This window comes from Nomascus leucogenys, chromosome 17 (assembly GCF_006542625.1).
Source record: "Nomascus leucogenys isolate Asia chromosome 17, Asia_NLE_v1, whole genome shotgun sequence".
Lineage (NCBI taxonomy): Eukaryota > Metazoa > Chordata > Mammalia > Primates > Hylobatidae > Nomascus > Nomascus leucogenys.
This window is the reverse complement of record NC_044397.1, coordinates 6,646,048-6,665,570: the sequence shown is the minus strand read 5'-3', so window position 1 is coordinate 6,665,570 and position 19,523 is coordinate 6,646,048. Positions and strand designations below refer to the sequence as shown.

Sequence of the window (19,523 nt, the reverse complement as noted above, 5' to 3'; positions counted from 1 at the left end):
TCTACAAAAAATTAGCCAGGCATGGTGGCACTCGCCTGTAGTCCCAGCTATTCTGGAGGATGAGGAGGGAGGATTGCTTGAGCCTAAGAGTTTGAGGCTGCAGTGAGCTGTGACCATGACACTGCACTCCAGCCTGGGTGACAGAGCAAGACACCATCTCTTAAGAAAGAAAAGAAAAGAAAGAAAGAGAAAAAAGAGAAAGAAAGAATAAAGAAAGAAAGGAAAGAAAGAAAGAGAGAAAGAAAGAAAGAGAGGAAGGGAGGGAGGGAGGGAGGGAGGGAAAGAAAGAAAGAAGAGAGAGGAAGGAAGGAAGGAGAAAGAAGAAAGAAAGAAGAAGGAAGGAAGGAAAGAAAAAGAAAGAAAGAGAGAGAAAGAAAGAAAGAAAAAGAAAGAAAGAAGAAAGAAAGAAAGAAAGAAAGAAAGAAAGAAAGAAAGAAAGAAAGAAAGAAAGAGAAAGAAAGAAAGCAGGAATACAGCAGTGAAAAACTTTCTACTGGGTATAGAAAAACATGCAACAAAATTAATAAGTTATATGGTGTATGAGAAGGAGAAAAGGCAAGGTAGGGAAGGGTGATAGAGAGTACTGAGGGATGGAGGGCTGCCATATTGAATAGGGTGGTCAGGGAAGGTGAAGCGTGAACAAAGACTTGAAGGAAATGAGGAGTGAGCCAGGAAGCTACCTGGGAGAACAGGGTTCCGGGCAGAGGGAACAGCAAATGCAAAGACTCTGAGGCAAGGGCATGGCTGACATGCTTAAGGAACAGCCAGGAAGTCAGTGAGGTGGCAGAGAAGTGAATGAAAGTAATAGAAGCTGGAGTTAGGGAGGTAAGAGGGTGACAGGATCATCTGGAGCCTTGTGAGCTACTGTGGGGTTTTCAGTTTTTACCCCAAGTGAGATGGGAACCACTGGAGGATTTTAAGCAGAGGAGGGTCATGACCTAGATCACTCAAGCTGCTGGGTGGAGAGCAAACTGTAGCAGGGAAGGGCCGGGGAAGGTGTACAGAGAACCCTTGACATAAGTAATTCCATCTTAGAAAGACTCCATCACTGGGCTCATTCGCTCATGCCTGTAATCCCAGAGCTTTGGGAGGCTGAGGTAGGGGGATTGCTTGGGCCTAGGGGTTTTGAGACCAGACATGGAAACATAGTGAGACCTTGTCTCTACAACTTTTTTTTTTTTTTTGAGATGGAGTCTCACTCTGTTGCCCAGGTTGGAGTGCAGTGGCGTGATCTCGGCTCACTGCAACCTCTGCCTCCCGGGTTCAAGCGATTCTCCAGCCTCAGCCTCTGGAGTAGCTGGGACCACTGGTGTGTGCCACCATGCCTGGCTAATTTTTTGTATTTTTAGTAGAGACGGGGTTTCACCATGTTAGCCAGGATGGTCTCGATCTCCTGACCTCGTGATCTGCCCACCTCGGCCTCCCAAAGTGCTAGGATTACAGGCATGAGCCACTGAGCCCGACCAATTTTTTTTTTTTTAATTAGCTCAGCATGGTGGCACGTGCTTGTAGTCCTAGCTACTCAGGAAGCTGAGGTGGGAGGATTCCTTGAACCCTCAAACTTGAGGCACGAGTTTGAGGCTGCAGTGAGCAATGATCGTGCCTCTGCGCTCCAGTGTGGGCGACAGGGACCTTGTCCCCAAAAATAATAAATAAATAAATAAATAAAGTTTTTAAAAACTTCATCTTACATTTCAAAAGGCATCAAGCCAACAGGATCCAGATGTTCGCCTAACCAATGGAGACAACACCCAACCAGATAAGGGCATCAGCCTTTACTATAAGTCCTCATCAGAGGACTCAAGGACCATAAAATGAGCAGGACTTCAGCAACTAGACACGGCCACCTTAACAGACCGAGTCTTGCTATTACTCGTGACCAGCACCTGGTGCCTTCCTCTGAAGGCTCTGCTCAAATCAAGGACTCTTCCTTGCGAGCTCTTGATGACTATCCCCATCAGGCCAGGACTCTGTCCACAGCACTCTCCTTGGACTGGTTCGTTAACCCTTCTCTTGATGTTAAATGTTCTTGTGTTTGACGTGAAATTTTAACCTGAAACATTTATATCCTTACCTATAATACTATGTATGGTTTGCAATACAGTCTGACCTGTGGAGTGGCCCCAGCTTGCATGCCCGCGGCTCTTACTACCGAGTGAACAGGTGGTCCTAAGGAGAACTGCCTTCTTGGGAACTCCATGTGACGCCTAGCTTTTGTGATTGAAATAGCATCAATAAAAACCTGATCTTGTGGGTAGACACAAAGGTGGGTGGACCTGGTTCTGTCAGACCTTGAGCAGCTGACGACATGCGGAGACCTGTTAGGAGGCTGTGGAGAGCCGGGAGGAGGCTTAGACCAGGGTAGTGACCCTGTAGGTGGTCGTCAGATTTCAGATTTGGAAGGACGAATCCACACGAGTTGTCAATGGATGGGACGCAGAGTTGGAGAGAAAGGGAACGATCCAGATGACTCCAAGGGTCTTGGGCCTGAGCAGCTGGGAGGATGCAGCTAAAGACGGCGGGGAGGAGGGGAGCAGAAGCGGGTGAGGTGGGGAAGCCCTCGAGTTCTGCCTGGACAAGGTCAAGTTAAGGTGCGTGTTAGGCATCCGAACGTCAAGTCCGGGAAGGGTGTGTTCCCGAAAGGGTCCCGGCTGGATCCTTCCAGTTCGTCGTCCCCATTCCACAGGTGTGGACTCAGCAGCCGGGCTCTGCTCTGGGCCGGGCGGGGTCACGTGGCCGCGGGCTGGCGCCCCCTGGCGCCGGAGAGCGCGAGCGGCTGGGGAATGGCTGCTGCCATGGTGCCGGGGCGCAGCGAGAGTGGGGAGCGCGGGGAGCCTGGCCGCCCGACCCTGTACTTCTGCGGGAGCATTCGCGGCGGACGCGAGGACAGGACGCTGTACGAGCGGATCGTGTCTCGGCTGCGGCGATTCGGGACAGTGCTCACCGAGCACGTGGCGGCCGCCGAGCTGGGCGCGCGCGGTGAGGCCCTGGGGACGCGGGCGGGGGCCCGGCTGGGCTGGCAGGGACCCGGCCTGTCCCCACCCCAAACCCCCCCACCCAGCAGCTGCGCTCCTGGCGCCCGGAGCCCACCCTTCTACCCCGGTGCTCCAACCAGCGCCCCAGCCCGAGAAGGAAACGGGCCGGGGCTCGGGCTTCATGGGTCCCAGCAAGCCTGCGGGTGTAAGGCAGACTCGGCATTATCTTGACTTTTGGTTCCTTCTTGGAGAACTCTGTCTTCAGCTGCTTTCAGAGCGTTTGTAGCGTGCAACAGAAAGAAGGTGGATTGGGCTGCTTTGCCTGGGCTCAGTTCCCACCTCACCCGCTGGAATCTTTTCCACCACCCAGCACGAAAGGTATCCTCCTGCCTTCCCACCAACTTTTTTTGTTTTGTTTTGTTTTGTTTTTGAGACGGAATCTCACTCTGTCGCCCAGGCTGGAGTGCAGTTGCCTGATCTCGGCTCACTGCAACCTCCACCTCCCGGGTTCAAGTGATTCTCTTGCCTCAACCTCCCGAGTAGCTGGGACTACAGGCACGCGCCACCACACCCGGCTACTTTTTGTATTTTTAGTACAGACGGGGTTTCGCCATATTGGTCAGGCTGGTTTTGAACTCCTGACCTCAGGTGATCTACCCGCCTCGGTCTCCGAAAGTGCTGGGATTACAGGCAGAAGCCACCGCCCGGGGCCTGCCTCCCCTTTTTCTGTGAAGACATCAGCACGTCTTAGACCCGGCTGACCCCAGTTCTCACTATTACCCTCTCTCACGTTTTTGTTTTGTTGATACAAGGGCCTGTCTGTCGCTCAGGCTGGAGTGCAGTGGTGCGATCATAGCTCGCTGCACCCTCGGCTTCCTAGACTCATGATCCTCCAGCCTCAGCCTCCTATTAGCAAGGACTGCAGGGACACGACACCATGCCTGACTCAAAATTTTTCTGTAGAGATTGGGAGTCTCACTATGTTGCCCAGTCTGGTCCCGAACTCCTAGCCTCAAGTGATCCTCCCGCCTCGGGCCTCCCGAAGTGCTGGGACTATAGATGTGAGCCCCCATGCTGGCCTCATGTTCTCTTTCAGGCCATTATTGTGTTCTGCTCCTGGCTGCTGGGTTTTTCTTTCTCTTTCTATTTATTTAGTTATTTATTTGGAAACAGTCTTGTTCTATTACCCATGCTGGAGTGCAGTGGCAAAATCTCAGCTCACTGCCAACCTCTGCCTCCCGGGCTTGAACGATCCTCCCACCTCAGCCTCCCAAGTAGCTGGGACTACAGGTGCGTGCCCCCATACCTGGTTTTGTATTTTTTATAGGGACGGGATTTTGCCATGTTGGCCAGGCTGGTCTTGAACTCCTGAGCCCAAGTGATCTGCCTGCCTCGGCCTCCCAAAAGTGTTGGGATTACAGACATGAGCCACTGAGTCTGGCTGGATTTCTCTAAAGCATACTTTGATGTGCTGGTCTGGAATCTTGCAGATCCTTCCAGTTTGAAAACTGTATCTTGAATGCGTGTGCTTCTGCTCAGAAAACCTTAAGTGGCTTCCACTTACCCTACCCAAGAGCAGACCCACAGTTTGTGGGACCTTATGCAATTCTGGGAGACCTCTTTAAAAAAAAGACAAAAATCACAATACAAAGTTGCTGATGGTTTGGAAAGGGCCTGTGCAAGTGGAGGACCCTGAAGCTTACAGCTCATTAGTTCATGGTATATCCAGACTGCCTGGTGGCTCTCCAGGTCTTTAGTGTCATCTGAGGGAGCCTGTTAAAAACGCAGGTTCTGATCATCTGGGATAAAGCCTTCGAATGTGTACTTTTTTTTTTTTTCCCAAGACAGAGTCTTGCTCTGTCGCCCAGGCTGGAGTGCAGTGAAGTGATCTCCGCTCACTGCAACCTCTGCCTCCCAGGTTCTAGCAATTTTCCTGCCTCAGCCTCCTGAGTAGCTGGGATTACAGGCGCCTGCCACCACGCCTGGCTAATTTTTTAATTTTTAGTGGAGATGGGGTTTCACCATGTTGGCCAGACTGGTCTCAAACTCCTGACCTCGTGATCCTACCGCCTTGACCTCCCAAAGTGCTGGGATTACAGGCGTGAGCCACCACGCCCGGCCCAAATCTGTACTTTTTTTTTTCTTTTTTTTTTGAGATGGAGTTTTGCTCTGTTGCCTAGGCTGGAGTGCAGTGGCGCAATCTCGGCTCACAGCAACCTCTGCCTCCTGGGTTCAAGTGATTCTCCTGCTTCGGCCTCCCGAGTTGCTGGGATTACAGGTGTGCACCACCACACCTAGCTAATTTTTGTAGTTTTAGTAAAGATGGGGTTTCACCATGTTGGCCAGGCTGGTCTTGAACTCCTGACCTCAAGTGATCCACCTGCCTTGGCCTCCCAAAGTGCTGGGATTACAGGCATGAGCCACCGCGTCTGGCCCTGGAATCTGTACTTGTAACAAGCTCCCTAGTGGTCCTATCCTGATGTGGCGGGCTGAGACTCACCGTCCTGGAAGATAACATTTAATCAAGCTAGGACCTAACATTTAATCAAGCTAGGACCCGAGATCCCTACCCTCTGGGCCCAGGATGCCACTCCTACTTTTGGCTAAGTGCCCATGCACCTTTTCCTAATCACTGTCATCCACAGTTAGTGCTGCTGATGTTCTCATTCAGCCCTAATTACATGTCCCACCTTGCACAGGGTTGAATTTTTCTTTTTGTGGCTATTCCATTTCCTCGCTGCTTTGATGAGATTGTCATGTTTGGTCAGGTCATCTGGCACAAGGCTTCCACCCTCCCTGAGCAGGGTGGGTATGGACATACAAGGGCATAGGAGTTACCGGGAGCCAGCATGAGGCATGTCCTTGACCAGCTTTCCCTTAACACAGGGGAAGAGGCTGCTGGGGGTGACAGGCTCATCCATGAGCGGGACCTGGAGTGGTTGCAGCAGGCAGACGGTGAGTGGCGCTCCCTCCTTCCAGCACCTAACTCCTCTGGAGTGCTGGGTTCCCCTGGACATCCCAGCCTCCACACCTAGAAGGGACTCCCAGAGTTCCCTCATCACCACAGCCACACCGTCATCTTCCTTATGAACCCCAAGTGCCCCCAATGCTGAGGCTTCCTCTCATCTTTCCTCCCAGTGGTCGTGGCAGAAGTGACACAGCCATCCTTGGGTGTAGGCTATGAGCTGGGCCGCGCCGTGGCCTTTAACAAGCGGATCCTGTGCCTGTTCCGCCCACAGTCTGGCCACGGTGAGCACCCCAAGCCTCCCTCCTGGCTTTCTGTGGACCCAGCCCTCAGCTCCTTCCCTGGTGGGCTCTGAGCACCACGCCTCTCCCAAGGGGTGAGGGAGCTGTGAGGGTGTGGATGGGAGGCAGCCTCACCTTTCCCTGCCCTTTCCAGTGCTTTCGGCCATGATCCGGGGAGCAGCAAATGGCTCTCGGTTCCAGGTGTGGGACTATGAGGAGGGAGAGGCGGAGGCCCTGCTGGATCGATACTTCGAGGCTGATCCTCCAGGGCAGGTGGCTGCCTCCCCTGACCCAACCACTTGACTTAATCTCACTTTCTTAAATTCTTCTATTCTCAGACACTGCTCTAGTACCATTCCTTCCTCTTAGCCCCGGGAGCAAATTAAAAGGTACAGTTAAAATCCTAACTTTCTGTCTTGTGTGAGTCGTGGGGGTGGGGCAGGTCCTCAGTAATACCCTTTCCTGCCACACTTCACTTCAAGATAGACGCTTTAGAAATCTCTGGGCCAAAAGGAGGACAACTCCTAATGCCCTCAAGCCCCCTCCTCCCCAGGAACACTTGGGAGGAGGGCCGGGCGCGGTGGCTCACACCTGTAATCCCAGCACTTTGGGAGGCCGAGGTGGGTGGATCACGAGGTCAGGAGATCGAGACCATCCTGGCTAACTCGGTGACACCCCATCTCTACTAAAAATGCAAAAAATTAGCCAGGCGTGGTGGCAGGCGCCTGTAGTCCCAGCTACTCGGGAGGCTGAGGCAGGAGAATGGCGTGAACCCAGGAGGTGGAGCTTGCAGTGAGCCCAGATCGTGCCACTGCACTCCAGCCTGGGCGACAGAGCGAGACTCCATATCAGAAAAAAAAAAGAGTTGGGAGGAAGGTTGCTCCTGCAGGTGGCCATCCCTCTCTCTGTCTCCTCTGAACTGGGCTGGGGCTGCACCTGGCCCTTTCCATGCCAACCTTCACTTCCCTTTATCAGCTTAAGTCAAATGAGTCTGCTCTGAGCCTTCTCGGAGGATAGAAGAGTCCGGAGGTCTAAAGGAAACAGTAAAGATGAGGAGTGTGGGTAGATGTGAGGCCAGGGCAGTGGCAACTGGCTGGTCCCTGGTGAAGCTGTCAGCCTGCTCCCAGAGACGTATGTGAGAAAGAGACCTTTATTCAGTAAACAGGAGGCACTACAGACGCTGGGAATCCCCCTTCCCATGACAGGGGCAGCTCCCGCCCCCTGAGCCCCATGACTCTGGGGCTGCTCTAGGTGTTTCCATCTGCCCCCTCAGTCATAGGCCTCATCTTCATCCTCCTCCTCATCACCAAAGAAGAAAGTCTCTTGGTCCAGGTTCTCAGACTCATCGTAGGAGAAGCTGTCATTGTCCAGCTCCTCATCAAACTCATCCTGCTGCCACTCGGGCACATCATCCTCATCGTCTTCCTCCTCCTCTTCTGCCTCTGGCCCTGAGGAGGCCTGGGGCCTAGGGAGAGCCACCACACTCAGCCCAGAGGCTGCCATGTCCCACTGCCTCCTCCGTGGCTCTGCCCACCCCACTTACTGACTGCCGGGCATGTTGGGTCCTTTTGCCTCCCAGGCCTCTACTGATGGACTCTGAAGACCAACCCGGAAATCCTGGTGAGCAGACAGAAGGATTTGAGAAGGAGGTAGAAGGCATGGGGCCTTTGGACCCAGCATTCCTTCCACTGATGCTCTGGGAGGGCCAAGCTCCTGCTAGACTGCTCCCCTCCCAGCACAGCACTTCATGAAACACTGCCTTTGTGAGTTCACTCAGATGGTCTCTGGGGATACAGGGTACCAGGGGGAGGCACACCACCCTGTGCTTAAAGAGCTTATGAATCTATTTATTGTCTTTTCTGCCCACGTGACTTACCAGTCAGTAAGCAACCTGAGGACAGGATTCACAGTTTAGACTCAGCATCGGTGCATCAGAGCTGGAGAGAGCCTGGGAGAGCCCTTGCTCCAGTGACCCCAATCCCCTGATGCCCACTCCTAGGATTTCAAATCCATATCTGGGAAGTATAGTCTGGAAAAGTTCCCCAAGTGATTCTGATAGGCACCTGACCAAATACCCTTGATGTGGGCTAGCCAACCCCTTTATTTTGTAGGAATCCCCAGGAGGTGAAGTGATAGGGTCAGCATCAGGCAGGTTGGCCCAGAAGCCAGGATGTGCGCCCAGGTCTCCTAACATCCATTCACCCGCTTCGCTGCCTTTCCTTCTGGACTCACCCCAGGGCAGGGGCTGTGCTGGGACAGGAGGACCACAACTCCTACAGAATGCAGGAGCAGAAGGGGTCTGGGCCGCGCAGTACCTGGGCGGAATGCTGCAGGATGGCAAGCAGCCTCTCCTGGATCCGCCGGAGCAGCTCCATGCCTGTGCTGAGGCAGTCTGCCCGCAGGAGGCGCAGGGAGGAGGCCAGGTCTCTGCACCGCAGCAGGGTCTCCTCTGCAGAGGGGGCAGGCACAGAGGCTCCCTCCCTTCTCATTCTCATCCATTCTTTCCTCCAACAAACACCTATGGAACATCTACCAAGAGCCAGGTGCAGCTCTAGACATTCTCATGAAGCTCCCTAGGGGAGCAGGGTAAAGACCAGAAACAAAGAAACATCCACGAACATCTGCGCCCTTGGGCACCTTACAATGTAGGCTTTCGACCTGAACTTTAACAGCCAGGCAGTGAGAAGGCCATGAAGAATGAAGAGGAAGAGGACACAGGGAAGGTAGGGGTGCCACTTGACCTGTCTGGGAGGGGCCGGGCTGTGCAGCAGAGGAGAGGAGGCAGGAGGAGGGCCTGGCTGGCAGGGGTGGCTCACCCAGGAGGATCTGCAGGGCATTGGTGTGCAGCTCCAGGTTCTCTGTCTGTTGCTCCACCACATCCATGTACTCCGCGTCCTGGCTGTAGAAGCTGTACACGCAGGCGTAGGCCAGCACCTGCAGGGGCTCCCATCAGCTCTCCTGCCTGCCCTCTCCTCATTCCCTTCATCCAGGCAAGTCCGATGAAAGCAGCCAAGCCTCCCAGACCCCTTTGGCACACCCCTCCCCTGCTCTCCTCCCCCACCCACTACCACCTTCCGAGCCTGCTCCAGTCCCTGGCAGGCATCGTTGAGGAAGGTGAAGGATCTGGGTGGGGGCACTTCATGGATGGCAGACACCCGGTTCCGCAAGTTCACAGCAAACTCCTGTGTGGAGGAAGGTGTATCAGCACCAGCACAGGTGGCACAGCACCACCTGCCCGGTCAAACCTTCAGCCCACCCCCTCCACCCCCCTCCACCCCACCACCCCAACCTGCTTCTGCAGGCATCTACCCGCTGTTTCCTCCCAGCTCACCCTTGCCTGGTGATGGAAAGTGCACCTCTCATTATAGTCCTGAAACCGCTTCTCCTGGCGAGCTGCCTTGCTTACCTAGCAAGGATACGTTGAGAGAGCTATTGGGTGTTTTGTTTGGACAGGAGGGAGTTAATAAGTGGAAAAGCCAACATTCATGGAGGCCTTTCTACACCTCCCCCGATTATCTTCATTCAGTCCTCATGACTGTGTGGGGTAGGTCATATTATTCACCCCTTTTGCAGAGGCTGTTGAGGCTTGGAGAAGTAAATGAACTTGCTCAAAGCCACATGCTAAGCAGCAGAGCCAGGCTCTAACTGCAGGGTCCCTGCTCTTTCCTGCTCTGCCCTGCTGCCTCCTGAGAGTGCCCGGCCCTCCCCAGCCTTTCTGTAGCCACCTCGGTATGAGAAGTCCTGTTCTGGAGCTGAAGGTCCCTGTGAACAGACTTTCCAGCATCTGCAGGCCCAGGTGGCTCTGTCTTCCCCACACTGAGCCTCTATCCCAACAGCTAGAACGCTGCACTGCACACGGAGCCCTGTCTGCCCAGGACCTGGTAGCAGCACCCTTCCCCAACGGCTCTGGGCCTCTGCCCTCCCCCAGTGCCCAGCGCCTTACCATGGCAGAGCAGTTGTAATAGTCTTTGTGATTTGGCTTCCAGGACTTGAGGCAACGCCAGCAGAATCCATGGTTACATTTGGCACAGGTCATGCTATGGAGGAAGCTGGCTGGTCAGGGACTCCTGCCTCTGGGCAGGGGCGTGCCAGGAATGCCAAGGGCCCGGATGCACCGCTGTTGATGCGGTGGCCTCTGCTCCTGCCCTGATAGTCTCCTTAGCCATACCCAGCCCTGCTGAATGCACCCCTGCTTTTGAATTCCCCCAGTCAGTGTGGACTTACGAGTGGGAAAAGGAACATCAAGATCCAGGAAGTCACCGTGGAGGCTGCCGTGTGAGGGGCGGCTGAGGAACCGCCCTCTTTTGCTGAGCTTTACACTAAGCCCGTTCCCCACTCCTTCTGCCAGGCCTCCTCCCCCACCCTTGCCTCTGGCTCCCCAAAGTACCCCCCTTCTTACTGCAGGCACCCCTCGTTCTTCTCGATGGGAGCCTGACAGCTGGGACAGCGCTTGGAGATGAGCTTGGCCAGGTGCTTGCTCTGCGCCTCCACGCTCATGCCGTCGTAGTAGCCACCATCATCGACCCACTGAGACATATGGCCACAGCTAGCAGGGTAGTGTGCCTAGGGCAAGAGGGCATGGTGGGGACACAGCTGAGCCCTGAGGGCAGCACGGCTGGTGCGCACAGGAGAGAGGGGAGCAGGCACAGGTCACATTTGGAGGGCTCCAGGAAGAGGAACAGAGCTCAACTGGGTGGCAGAGGCTGAGGAAGGACAAGTCACAGTCTGTGTGTGTGGCAGGGAGGGGGTATTAAGCAGGGAAGGAGCGTGAATCCTTGCTCAGGGTCAGGGCCAGTGTGGGGCTCCCACCTCAGGGAAGCTACAGTTGAAGCATGAGGCCCAGCCACACTTGGAGCAGGTGGTCCCACAGCCCAGGCCCTGGCGGCACAGGATGCGGTCACAGCCCTGGGGGTTGGTGCACCAGGTCAGGTTGGAGCAGCTCTCCACATAGCCACGCAGGAGTGCCTTCTCATACTGTGGAGACGCAGGTGCCACGAGGTGAGGGTATGGCTCTCCAGGATGTCACACCTCCAGGCCCCCAGCACCCCGTAGCTCAGCCCACTCCCTGGGACACGCTCCTTTGGCTCTGCACTGGAGCCTCTCTCAGACAGAGGGGATACCTTGGAGATGACCTCTGGCGAGGAGACGATGGCACGAATGAAGGCTCCAGTGGGCTGGGCGGGGCAGTCGGCAATGGGGCAAGTGCAATTCAAAACAAGGTTCTGCTCGATCCGAGTTGTCAGGTACTCATTCCAGCAAGACTGGGAGGGACAAAAGGAGGGGCTGCTCACAGACAGTGTGGAAGCAGCACAGGGGGAGTGTCCTGGTAACTAAGCTTGCGTCCCTCCTTCCCTTCCCCTCCACTACAACGTGGAAGGCCAGAGACAAGCCTGCCTCTAGATCAACCAATGCTGACTCCTCTCTCTGGCTTTGCTGAGAATGGCCCAAATTACAGTTTTCTTTGAGGATGGGGTGGGCTGTGTATTTGCCTAATCATAATTGCTGTTGGGATGGACAAGGAGGGAATGGGTAAAAATAATCAAGAAAAAGGAGAACAATTCAAATTCTAAGGAAGATATGCAGAGAGCAGGAAGGTCCGAGAGAAAGGAGGCCTGGGAAATGGGTTGCCTGGGTGGCTGACAACACGGCTCTGGTCTCTCCTCCCAGCTCCAGTGGCTTATCTCCAATGACTGTCCGGATGCTCCTGTCTCTGACTTATGCCTCCAACAGACCCAGCCTCTTCTCTACAAAACTGACTTGCCCATGGCATCCCCCAAACCCTGATCAACTTGCACCACTGTCCCCCTCGTCACCACTGTTGGAATCTTCATATCGTTCTCTTGCTTCCATGTCACTCCCCCATCCTAAATCAGGCCATTATCCCCTCATCCCTAAACCACTGTGAGAGCCTGTTCTGATCCATGGTCTCCTCTCCCGGTCTCTCCCCACACCATCCATTTGGTCTATGCACGAGCAGCCGTTGCAGCCGTCTGAGCCTCCTACAGTACTCCATGAGCGACCCCTGCCTCTCACACTGCCTATGGCCATGCTTTCCAAAATGACGGGTCTAAACCCTCAGGAGACCGTGTGTCTGTGATATCAAAGCTGCAGCATAAATTTGAAGCACCTGACTAGATCATTTTTACTCAAAGTACCAGACCAAAGTAAACAAAACCCTTTCTGCATTGAAACAAACCCAGACAAAGTTGGGAAATTGAATGCAAATTCTTGCATTTTTGAGATAGAACAGGGAAAATTTTCTCTGAATTCAGACCCTACTCTTACAGGCACACCGGTGCCTCAGGGTCCCCCTCTGCCCTGGCATCTCAGTCTGGGGACCCCCAGCTGCTCTCATGACTATTGTCCAACCCAAGTGGTGGGGCTCACCCTGGGAGCTGTCCAGCTGCTTCTCTTGCATCGCTGTTGTGCCGCTCAGCTGTGACCAATGCTGCACAGGCTCCTCCTTGCAGGGGCTTTTCAATCAGCCTGTTCATCTGCCTGGTTTTCAGGCCCCTTGTGTCTCTCTCTCTCTCTCTCTTTTTTAAACAAAGTCTCGCTTTGTCACCCACACTGGAGGGTAATGGCACAATCATGGCTCACCGCAGCCTCAATCTCCTGGACTCAAGCAATCCTCCCACCTCAACCTCTTGAGTAGGTAGGACTATAGGTGTGCACCACCATGCCTGGGTAAATTTTTTTTCTATTTTTTGTAGCGACGGAGTCTTGCTATGTTGTCTAGGCTGGTCTCAAACTCCTGAGACCCCCCCGTCTCTATATCTCTACAGGCTTGGTACCCTGGGTCTGCTTCTTTCTCCTTGGGTAAGGCCTGCCAGGCCTCTCCGCTTCATTCCAAATTCAAAAATCCACTGTCTACCTGCCAATTCCACACAGGTGTCCAACAAGCCGCTCAAACTTTACAGGGCCACAACAGAGTAAAGATGTCACATGCCATCCACCCAGGTGCTCAGGTCAAAAGCACAAGAACCATCCTTGATTCCCCTGTCTGAAGCCCCTACATCTAACCCACCAACTCCCGTCAGCTCCACTTCCAAATGTGTCCCAATCCACCCTCTCTCATCGCCACTGCCCCAGTCCAAACTACCATCTCTTGTCTCTCGTACGACAGTCACCAAATGGGCCTCCCTGCTTCCACTCTTGCTCCCCCCAAGCCTTTTCTCCACACAATGGCAGAAGCGATCTTTTAAAAAATGTAGGGCCGGGCCGGGCGCGGTGGCTCACGCCTGTAATCCCAGCACTTTGGGAAGCTGAGGTGGGTGGATCACGAGGTCAGGAGATCGAGACCATCCTGGCTAACACGGTGAAACCTCGTCTCTATTAAAAATACAAAAAAATTAGCCGGGCGTCGTGGCGAACGCCTGTAGTCCCAGCTACTCGGGAGGCTGAGGCAGGAGAATGGCATGAACCCGGGAGGCGGAGCTTGCAGTGAGCCGAGATCCTGCCACTGTGCTCCAGCCTGGGCGACAGAGCGAGACTCCGTCTCAAAAAAAAAAAAAAAAAAAAAAAAAAAATGTAGGGCCATGCGCAGTGGCTCACGCCTGTAATCCCAGCACTTTGGGAGGCCGAGGTGGGTGGATCATGAGGTCAGGAGATCGACACCATCCTGGCTAGCACGGTGAAACCCGTCTCTACTAAAAATGCAAAAAATTAGCTGGGCGCAGTGGCGGGTGCCTATAGTCCCAGCTACTCGGGAGGCTGAGGCAGAAGAATCACTTGAACCCAGGAGACGGAGGTTGCAATGAGCCGAGATCGCGCCACTGCACTCCAGCCTGGGTGACAGAGCGAGACTCCATCTCAAAAAATAATAATAATAAAATAAAAATAAATAATATAATAAAAATAAAAAATATAAACCAGATCATATCAACATTCTGCTTAAACCCACCATGGCTTCTCATAAAATAAAATCCACTGTCAGGCTGGGTGTGGTGGCTTATGCCTGTAATTCCAGCACTTTGAGAGGTCAAGGCGGGAGGATTGCTTGAGACTGCCAAAATTCAAATCCTGACCTTTGGCAAATTACTTCACCTCCGAGTGTCTCCCTCTGTCATGTAAAATAGGAATAACAAAAATACCTACCTCATAGAACTAGTACGAGAGTTAAGTAAAATAATGCATGTAAACAGCACAATGCCTGGCTCAGAGTGAGCTCCCATCAATATTATTAGCTCTCTGGTCCTTTCTTGCTGGGATTTTTTTCAATACCTCATTTAGCACCCAGTGCTATGCACATAAGTCCATGAGAAACATTTGTTGAATGAAAAAATGAAAGTGTAAAGGAAATAATTAAGAACCTGGGGAAAAGGGAGCATAAGCAACTATGTGAGAGGATAAGCCAGAAGCACAGCCAAAGGGAAAGAGAAAAAGAGAATACACACGCACACACATGCATGCATGTGCACACAAGCACATGCAGACACGTCTGTCACCCACAACTGGGGAAACGCTGTTGGGAGAAGCAGCTGGAATTCACGGTAACCAGGAGTGCCCCTCCTGCTAAGCTGAAGTGTTTGGGCTTGGCACCAGTTCTAAAGAGCTGTGAGGCAGGAATATCGGACTCAGTGCTCCCAGTTCTCTGTACCTCAGCCCCACATTTTTTATTTTTGAAGATGACTCACTCCCCATCTGCAAGCTTCTCTGTGTCCATTATACAGAAGCAAGCCAATAGAGCAAGAAGACCCTGAGGCAAGGTCTCACTCTGTCCTTCAGGCTGAAGTGCAGTGGCGAGATATGGGCTCACTGCAGCCTCCGCCTCCCAGGCTCAGGTGATCCTCCCACTTCAGCCTCCCAAGTAGCTGGGACTATAGGTGTGCACCACCATGCCCAGCTTATTTTTGTATTTTTTTGTAGGGACAGGATCTTGCCATGTTGCCCAGGCTGGTCTCGAACTCCTGGGCTCAAGCAATCTGCCTACATCAGCCTCCCAAAGTGCTGGGATTATAGGCATGCACACTACCTCACCAGGCCTATTTAAAAAATTTTTTTGTATTAAATGAGAGTATATGATAAAAGCAGTGATAGTGCACCGAGATGTGGGGACTTAAATGGTGATAAGGGCAACCACAAATTAGAGTCATCGCCAATCTACTAACACTTTTGCAAACACTTCACAAAGTGTCTTGACATCTATTTTACACGTATATCTCTTAGTTCTAACTTGGCTGATAATGGGAATCCGTGAGGAGGCTTTAAAACTTCCTCTAAATTTCTCACCTCCAGAGATTCTGGTTTAATTAGTCTGAGGTATCATCTGGGCATTAACACTTGTAAAAGCTTCCAGTGATTATAAGATGAAGCTCAGCTGGAGAACCATTGGTATCTATCGCTGGATCCCAACTACCAACCTTTAGAGTGTCAAGGCAGGTGGTACCACTTACAGATAACAAAACTAGTTTAAGAGGGACTAAGAGACTAAACCCACTATTGCCCAATCCATATTGATGAAAATGGCAGTGCTGGGCTAGAACCCAAGAATTCCCAAGGAATTTTGTTAGGGTAGGGCAGAAAGCCAGGGGCAGGAGCAATGCTGGTGGGACCTCACCTTACAGCAATAGTGCATGCAGCAGAGAGAGGGCAGGTCGTCGTCACACCCCAGGGGGCTCACACAGACTGGGCAGTGGTCGGGCCGTGCAGGTACAGCCTGGGCCTGGGGAACACACAGCCCAGCTGCCAGCAGCAGTGGCTCAGGGTCCTCACTGTAGCTCTGCAGCAGCTGTTCAGTGCCCCAGTGGGAATGAGCCAAAAGGTGCTGAGCAACATCTGGCTCTAAGTTCAGCGTCTCCTGCACCTGACGCACCGTCTGCTTCATCAACCCTTCTACTTCCTGGGGGCTCATGGTGCGGCCTGCAGGCAACTGTAGAGATGCCAGGGTAGCCACAGCTTCTGGGCTTGTGGGGAGGAAAGAGACAGAAGTCAGTATTCCTGCCCTGCTATCCAGCCTACTAACTGAACCCCACCTGGCCCCCAGCTCCCTACTTGAGCATACTTGCTCGCTTGCCTAAGCAGCCTCAGGATAACCACCCAAACCAACCGTCAGAGCAGGTCCTCCACAGAAGCACCTGTAAATGTCAGGGTGGGGCTGGCTGTTGCAATGACTGGGGACAAAATAGGTATCTAGGGGTCAGGGTGCTAAGAGACCAATAGCTGATGGGACAGTCCCACTGTAGGTCTCACCCTAAATGGTGGCAGCACCTGTAGTGAGAACAGGAGTCTCCATCCTTACTGCTCAAGTGTGGTCTGTGGACCAGCAGCACAGGCATCACAGAAAGCTCTGCTGTTAAATCTGCATTTTAACACTAGCGCCATGTTGAGGTTTGAGAAAGATTACTCAAGATAATTCACTTTACACATGATGCAAACAGCAGGCATGAAAAGCAGGGCCATAACAGCTTCCAGTGAACATTAGAAAGCTTTGGGGGTGCTGGTTGATTAGAGAAATCCTATGGCAAATTCCTCTGTAGAACAAACTTCCTGAAAGTTTGTATATTTAACTGAGTAGAGTACATAGTTGTCACTCAATACATATTTGCAGGCCTCTGATTGGAAAGGGTTGGTGGTGCTGGGAGGGTCAATAAAAACTACCAAAGTCAGGGAAGTAACAGGGATAGGGAAAAGGGGATTAGACAAAGAAAGAAGGGAAGTGTTTCTCCACAAGGGATCTTGGCTTTGGCATGACAACCTCTCCCACCTCACTGCAAGGGGTCAGGTGGGGTGGCTACCTAGGCTTGGAGGTTTTGCTCTGGCTGCCACAAAAAGGGACATCCGCCTGACCCCGGCAGGGCCCCATGGGCTCCGGAGCGGCATACATCAGGATCTGGGGCCGGTCATCACGCCGTTTCACATAGCCCTGGCCTAAGAGGTGCAGGATGCAAGACAGGACATCTGTACTGGTACAGGCCACACCCCCAGCAACAGTGTGGCCCAAGGTTCCTGGAGGATTTGGACCCTTCTGCCAGGCCTCCAGCACCTGGATAGGAGGAAAGAAACAAGAAGGCTACTTTTATGTAGGGAGCAGGCTGCTGGGCTCAATGCCCAGCTCTGCCACTTATTTTTCCCCTTTTTTTTTTTAAGAGACAGTCTTGCTCTGTCACCCAGGCCAGAGTGCAGTGGCCTGATTGCACCCTCAAACTCCTGGACTCAACTGATCCTCCTGCATGAGCCATGGTGTCTGGTGGCTCTGCCACTTACTAGCTGTGTGATTGTGGATTAGTTACTAAGTTTTTCTTTTTTTTTTTTCCAACAGTCTCGCTCTATTGCCCAGGCTGGAGTGCAGTGGCACCATTTCTCACTGCAACCTCTGCCTCCTGGGTTCAAGTGATTCTCCTGCCTCAGCCTCCCAAGTAGCTGGGACTACAGGTGTGCACCACCACGCCCGGCTAATTTTTGTATTTTTAGTAGAGATGGGGTTTCACCATGTTGGCCAGGCTGGTCACGAATTCCTGACCTCAAGTGATCCACCCACCTCAGCCTCCCAAAGTGCTAGGATTACAGGCGTGAGCCACCGCGCCCGGCCACTACTAAGTTTCTCATACTTCACTGCTCTTATCTGTCAAATGAAATAAAATAACATTTATAGGATTGTTGTGAAGATTAAATGATGACTTTTTTTCTTTTTGAGACAGAGTCTTGCTCTGTTGCCCAGGCTGGGGTACAGTGGCACCATCTTGGCTCACTGTAACCTCCGCCTCCTGGGTTCAAGCAATTCTCATGCCTCGGCCTCCCAAGTAGGTGGTTTTACAGGCATGTGCCACCATGCCCAGCTAATTTTTATATTTTTAGTAGACACGGGGTTTCGCCACGTTGGCCAGGCTGGTCTCAAACTCCTGGCCTCAAGTGATCCGCCCGCCTTGGCCTCCCAAAGTGCTGGGATCACAGATATGAGCCACTGTGCCTGGCTGGATTAAATGACTTAATCATGCAAACTCTTAGGATAGGGCCTGGCGCATGGTAAACACTCATGCCTTATCTTTATCTCCTATCTGCTCTGTCAGGAACAGAAAACCCAGATGGAAATGTCACCCTACAGAAGTCTTATATTGAAAGAGTTCACTGTGTTCATCCCCAATCCCAAGCATGACTCCCTCCCTCCCCCAACTTCATGGTCCCCTCTCTGCCTACCAGACAAACCAGCTGATCAATGTGGAGGCCCTTTTCCCCATGGGCTTTGAGAATACGAACAAGAAGACAGCTCAAGAGATTCCTCTTCTGTTCCAGGGTTCGGCCCTCATCCTTCTCTATGTTCAGGTATGCCTGGGGAGGTATCAGCCACAGGGCCTCCCCACTGCACTGGGGCCCAGGCTCATGAAGCCGCAGCACACCTGGAACCCGCTCCCGGTCAGATACCGGAGGAGGCAGAGAGACAGATGAATGGGGACTAAGATGACCCCATTCTCACAGTCCCCCCATCTTGAGGGCGACCCCCCAACCAGCAGCAGAGGCTCAGCCCGGCCCCCAGTGACCTACCCCTGTGTGGAAAGTCCTGGCCCTCATGCAGGGTCAAAGGGCCATTCCCCGAGGTGAGGGGCACAAGTGCCTGGAGCAGCAGCTCTGGGGAGAGGTCAGAATCCTTCAGCAAGGTCTCTACTGACACCTCCTGATGAGGAGAAACACCCAGTCAGGAGTCAAAGGAAGGAAAAGGAAAAGGGGAGGAAGGATGAAGGAGGAACAGGGTTTAGGAGGAGAACAGCGACAGATAAGGTGGCAGAGAAGGCAGAGAGAGGCTAAGGGCTGAAGCACCTCTGTCTGATTGAAATTCAGCAGCAGCCACATCTGCACGGTGGACACATGCAGCGTCTGGTTCCCAAACTGCAGCTCAGCCCGGCCCAGCCACGTCCACTGCAGTCGCCGATGTGGTCCCATGTCCAGGACTGGATGGTTCTGACCTAGGCAAGTGTCAAGGAGAACGGTGGAGACACAGAATGGGCGAAACAAGGGGTTTAGGGGTTGAGGTGTCAAGCTTTGCTCCTACTAGTCCCTACAGGGAGGAGGGCCCCAGCATTTTCAGACAGAGAGATACCTTGTCAAGCTTCCCGATCTCAGCCTTCTCTGCGCCTGCCTCCCTGATGAGCCACAGGTATCTAGGAGCCCATCCCTAGACCCAGCGCCTAGCCCTGAGCCAGGCAGGTTCCATGCAAAAACACCAGAGAGAAAACACTTGCATTTTGCCCTCAAGGAGCTCACAGTTTTAAAGACCCACTGGGCTCGATCTCTTCCTCCTCCTGTTTCACAGCTCAGGCAAGGTGAGCCTGAGACATCTGTTCATACTGGAAAGCAAGGAAGCTGTCA

General features: G+C 53.0%; 2 protein-coding genes across 4 annotated transcripts in view; one reads left to right on the top strand and one right to left on the bottom strand.

Annotated features, from left to right (window-relative positions):
- Positions 1 to 2,764: 2,764 nt before the first annotated feature.
- Positions 2,765 to 6,628, top strand: DNPH1 (2'-deoxynucleoside 5'-phosphate N-hydrolase 1). The gene is made up of 4 exons (XM_030796870.1): positions 2,765 to 2,979; positions 5,862 to 5,930; positions 6,114 to 6,224; positions 6,376 to 6,628. Exons 1-4 carry the CDS (start codon positions 2,784 to 2,786, stop codon positions 6,522 to 6,524), a joined length of 525 nt encoding a protein of 174 aa, XP_030652730.1. The 5' UTR covers positions 2,765 to 2,783; the 3' UTR covers positions 6,525 to 6,628.
- A 724-nt stretch (positions 6,629 to 7,352) lies between these two features.
- Positions 7,353 to 19,523, bottom strand: part of CUL9 (cullin 9) — a 42,245-nt gene continuing 30,074 nt past the window's right edge. For all 3 annotated transcript variants that reach the window (XM_030795822.1, XM_030795821.1, XM_030795823.1), the window contains 15 exons: positions 18,975 to 19,120; positions 18,702 to 18,831; positions 18,357 to 18,556; positions 16,958 to 17,205; positions 15,781 to 16,126; positions 11,342 to 11,482; positions 11,031 to 11,195; positions 10,621 to 10,784; positions 10,165 to 10,258; positions 9,553 to 9,627; positions 9,293 to 9,403; positions 9,038 to 9,155; positions 8,537 to 8,670; positions 7,765 to 7,838; positions 7,353 to 7,686 (listed from right to left, as the gene is read on the bottom strand). In XM_030795822.1, coding sequence (XP_030651682.1) covers positions 7,491 to 7,686; positions 7,765 to 7,838; positions 8,537 to 8,670; positions 9,038 to 9,155; positions 9,293 to 9,403; positions 9,553 to 9,627; positions 10,165 to 10,258; positions 10,621 to 10,784; positions 11,031 to 11,195; positions 11,342 to 11,482; positions 15,781 to 16,126; positions 16,958 to 17,205; positions 18,357 to 18,556; positions 18,702 to 18,831; positions 18,975 to 19,120 — 2,342 coding nt within the window. In that variant the 3' untranslated portion in view covers positions 7,353 to 7,490. The remainder of the gene's footprint in view (positions 7,687 to 7,764; positions 7,839 to 8,536; positions 8,671 to 9,037; positions 9,156 to 9,292; positions 9,404 to 9,552; positions 9,628 to 10,164; positions 10,259 to 10,620; positions 10,785 to 11,030; positions 11,196 to 11,341; positions 11,483 to 15,780; positions 16,127 to 16,957; positions 17,206 to 18,356; positions 18,557 to 18,701; positions 18,832 to 18,974; positions 19,121 to 19,523) is intronic.

Coding starts and splice junctions, on each gene's coding strand:
- DNPH1 (XM_030796870.1), top strand. CDS start 2,784: ATGGCTGCTGCCATGGTGCCGGGGCGCAGCGAGAGTGGGGAGCGCGGG. Junction 2,980..5,861: donor CGCCGAGCTGGGCGCGCGCG/GTGAGGCCCTGG, acceptor CCCTTAACACAG/GGGAAGAGGCTGCTGGGGGT. Junction 6,225..6,375: donor CCGCCCACAGTCTGGCCACG/GTGAGCACCCCA, acceptor TGCCCTTTCCAG/TGCTTTCGGCCATGATCCGG.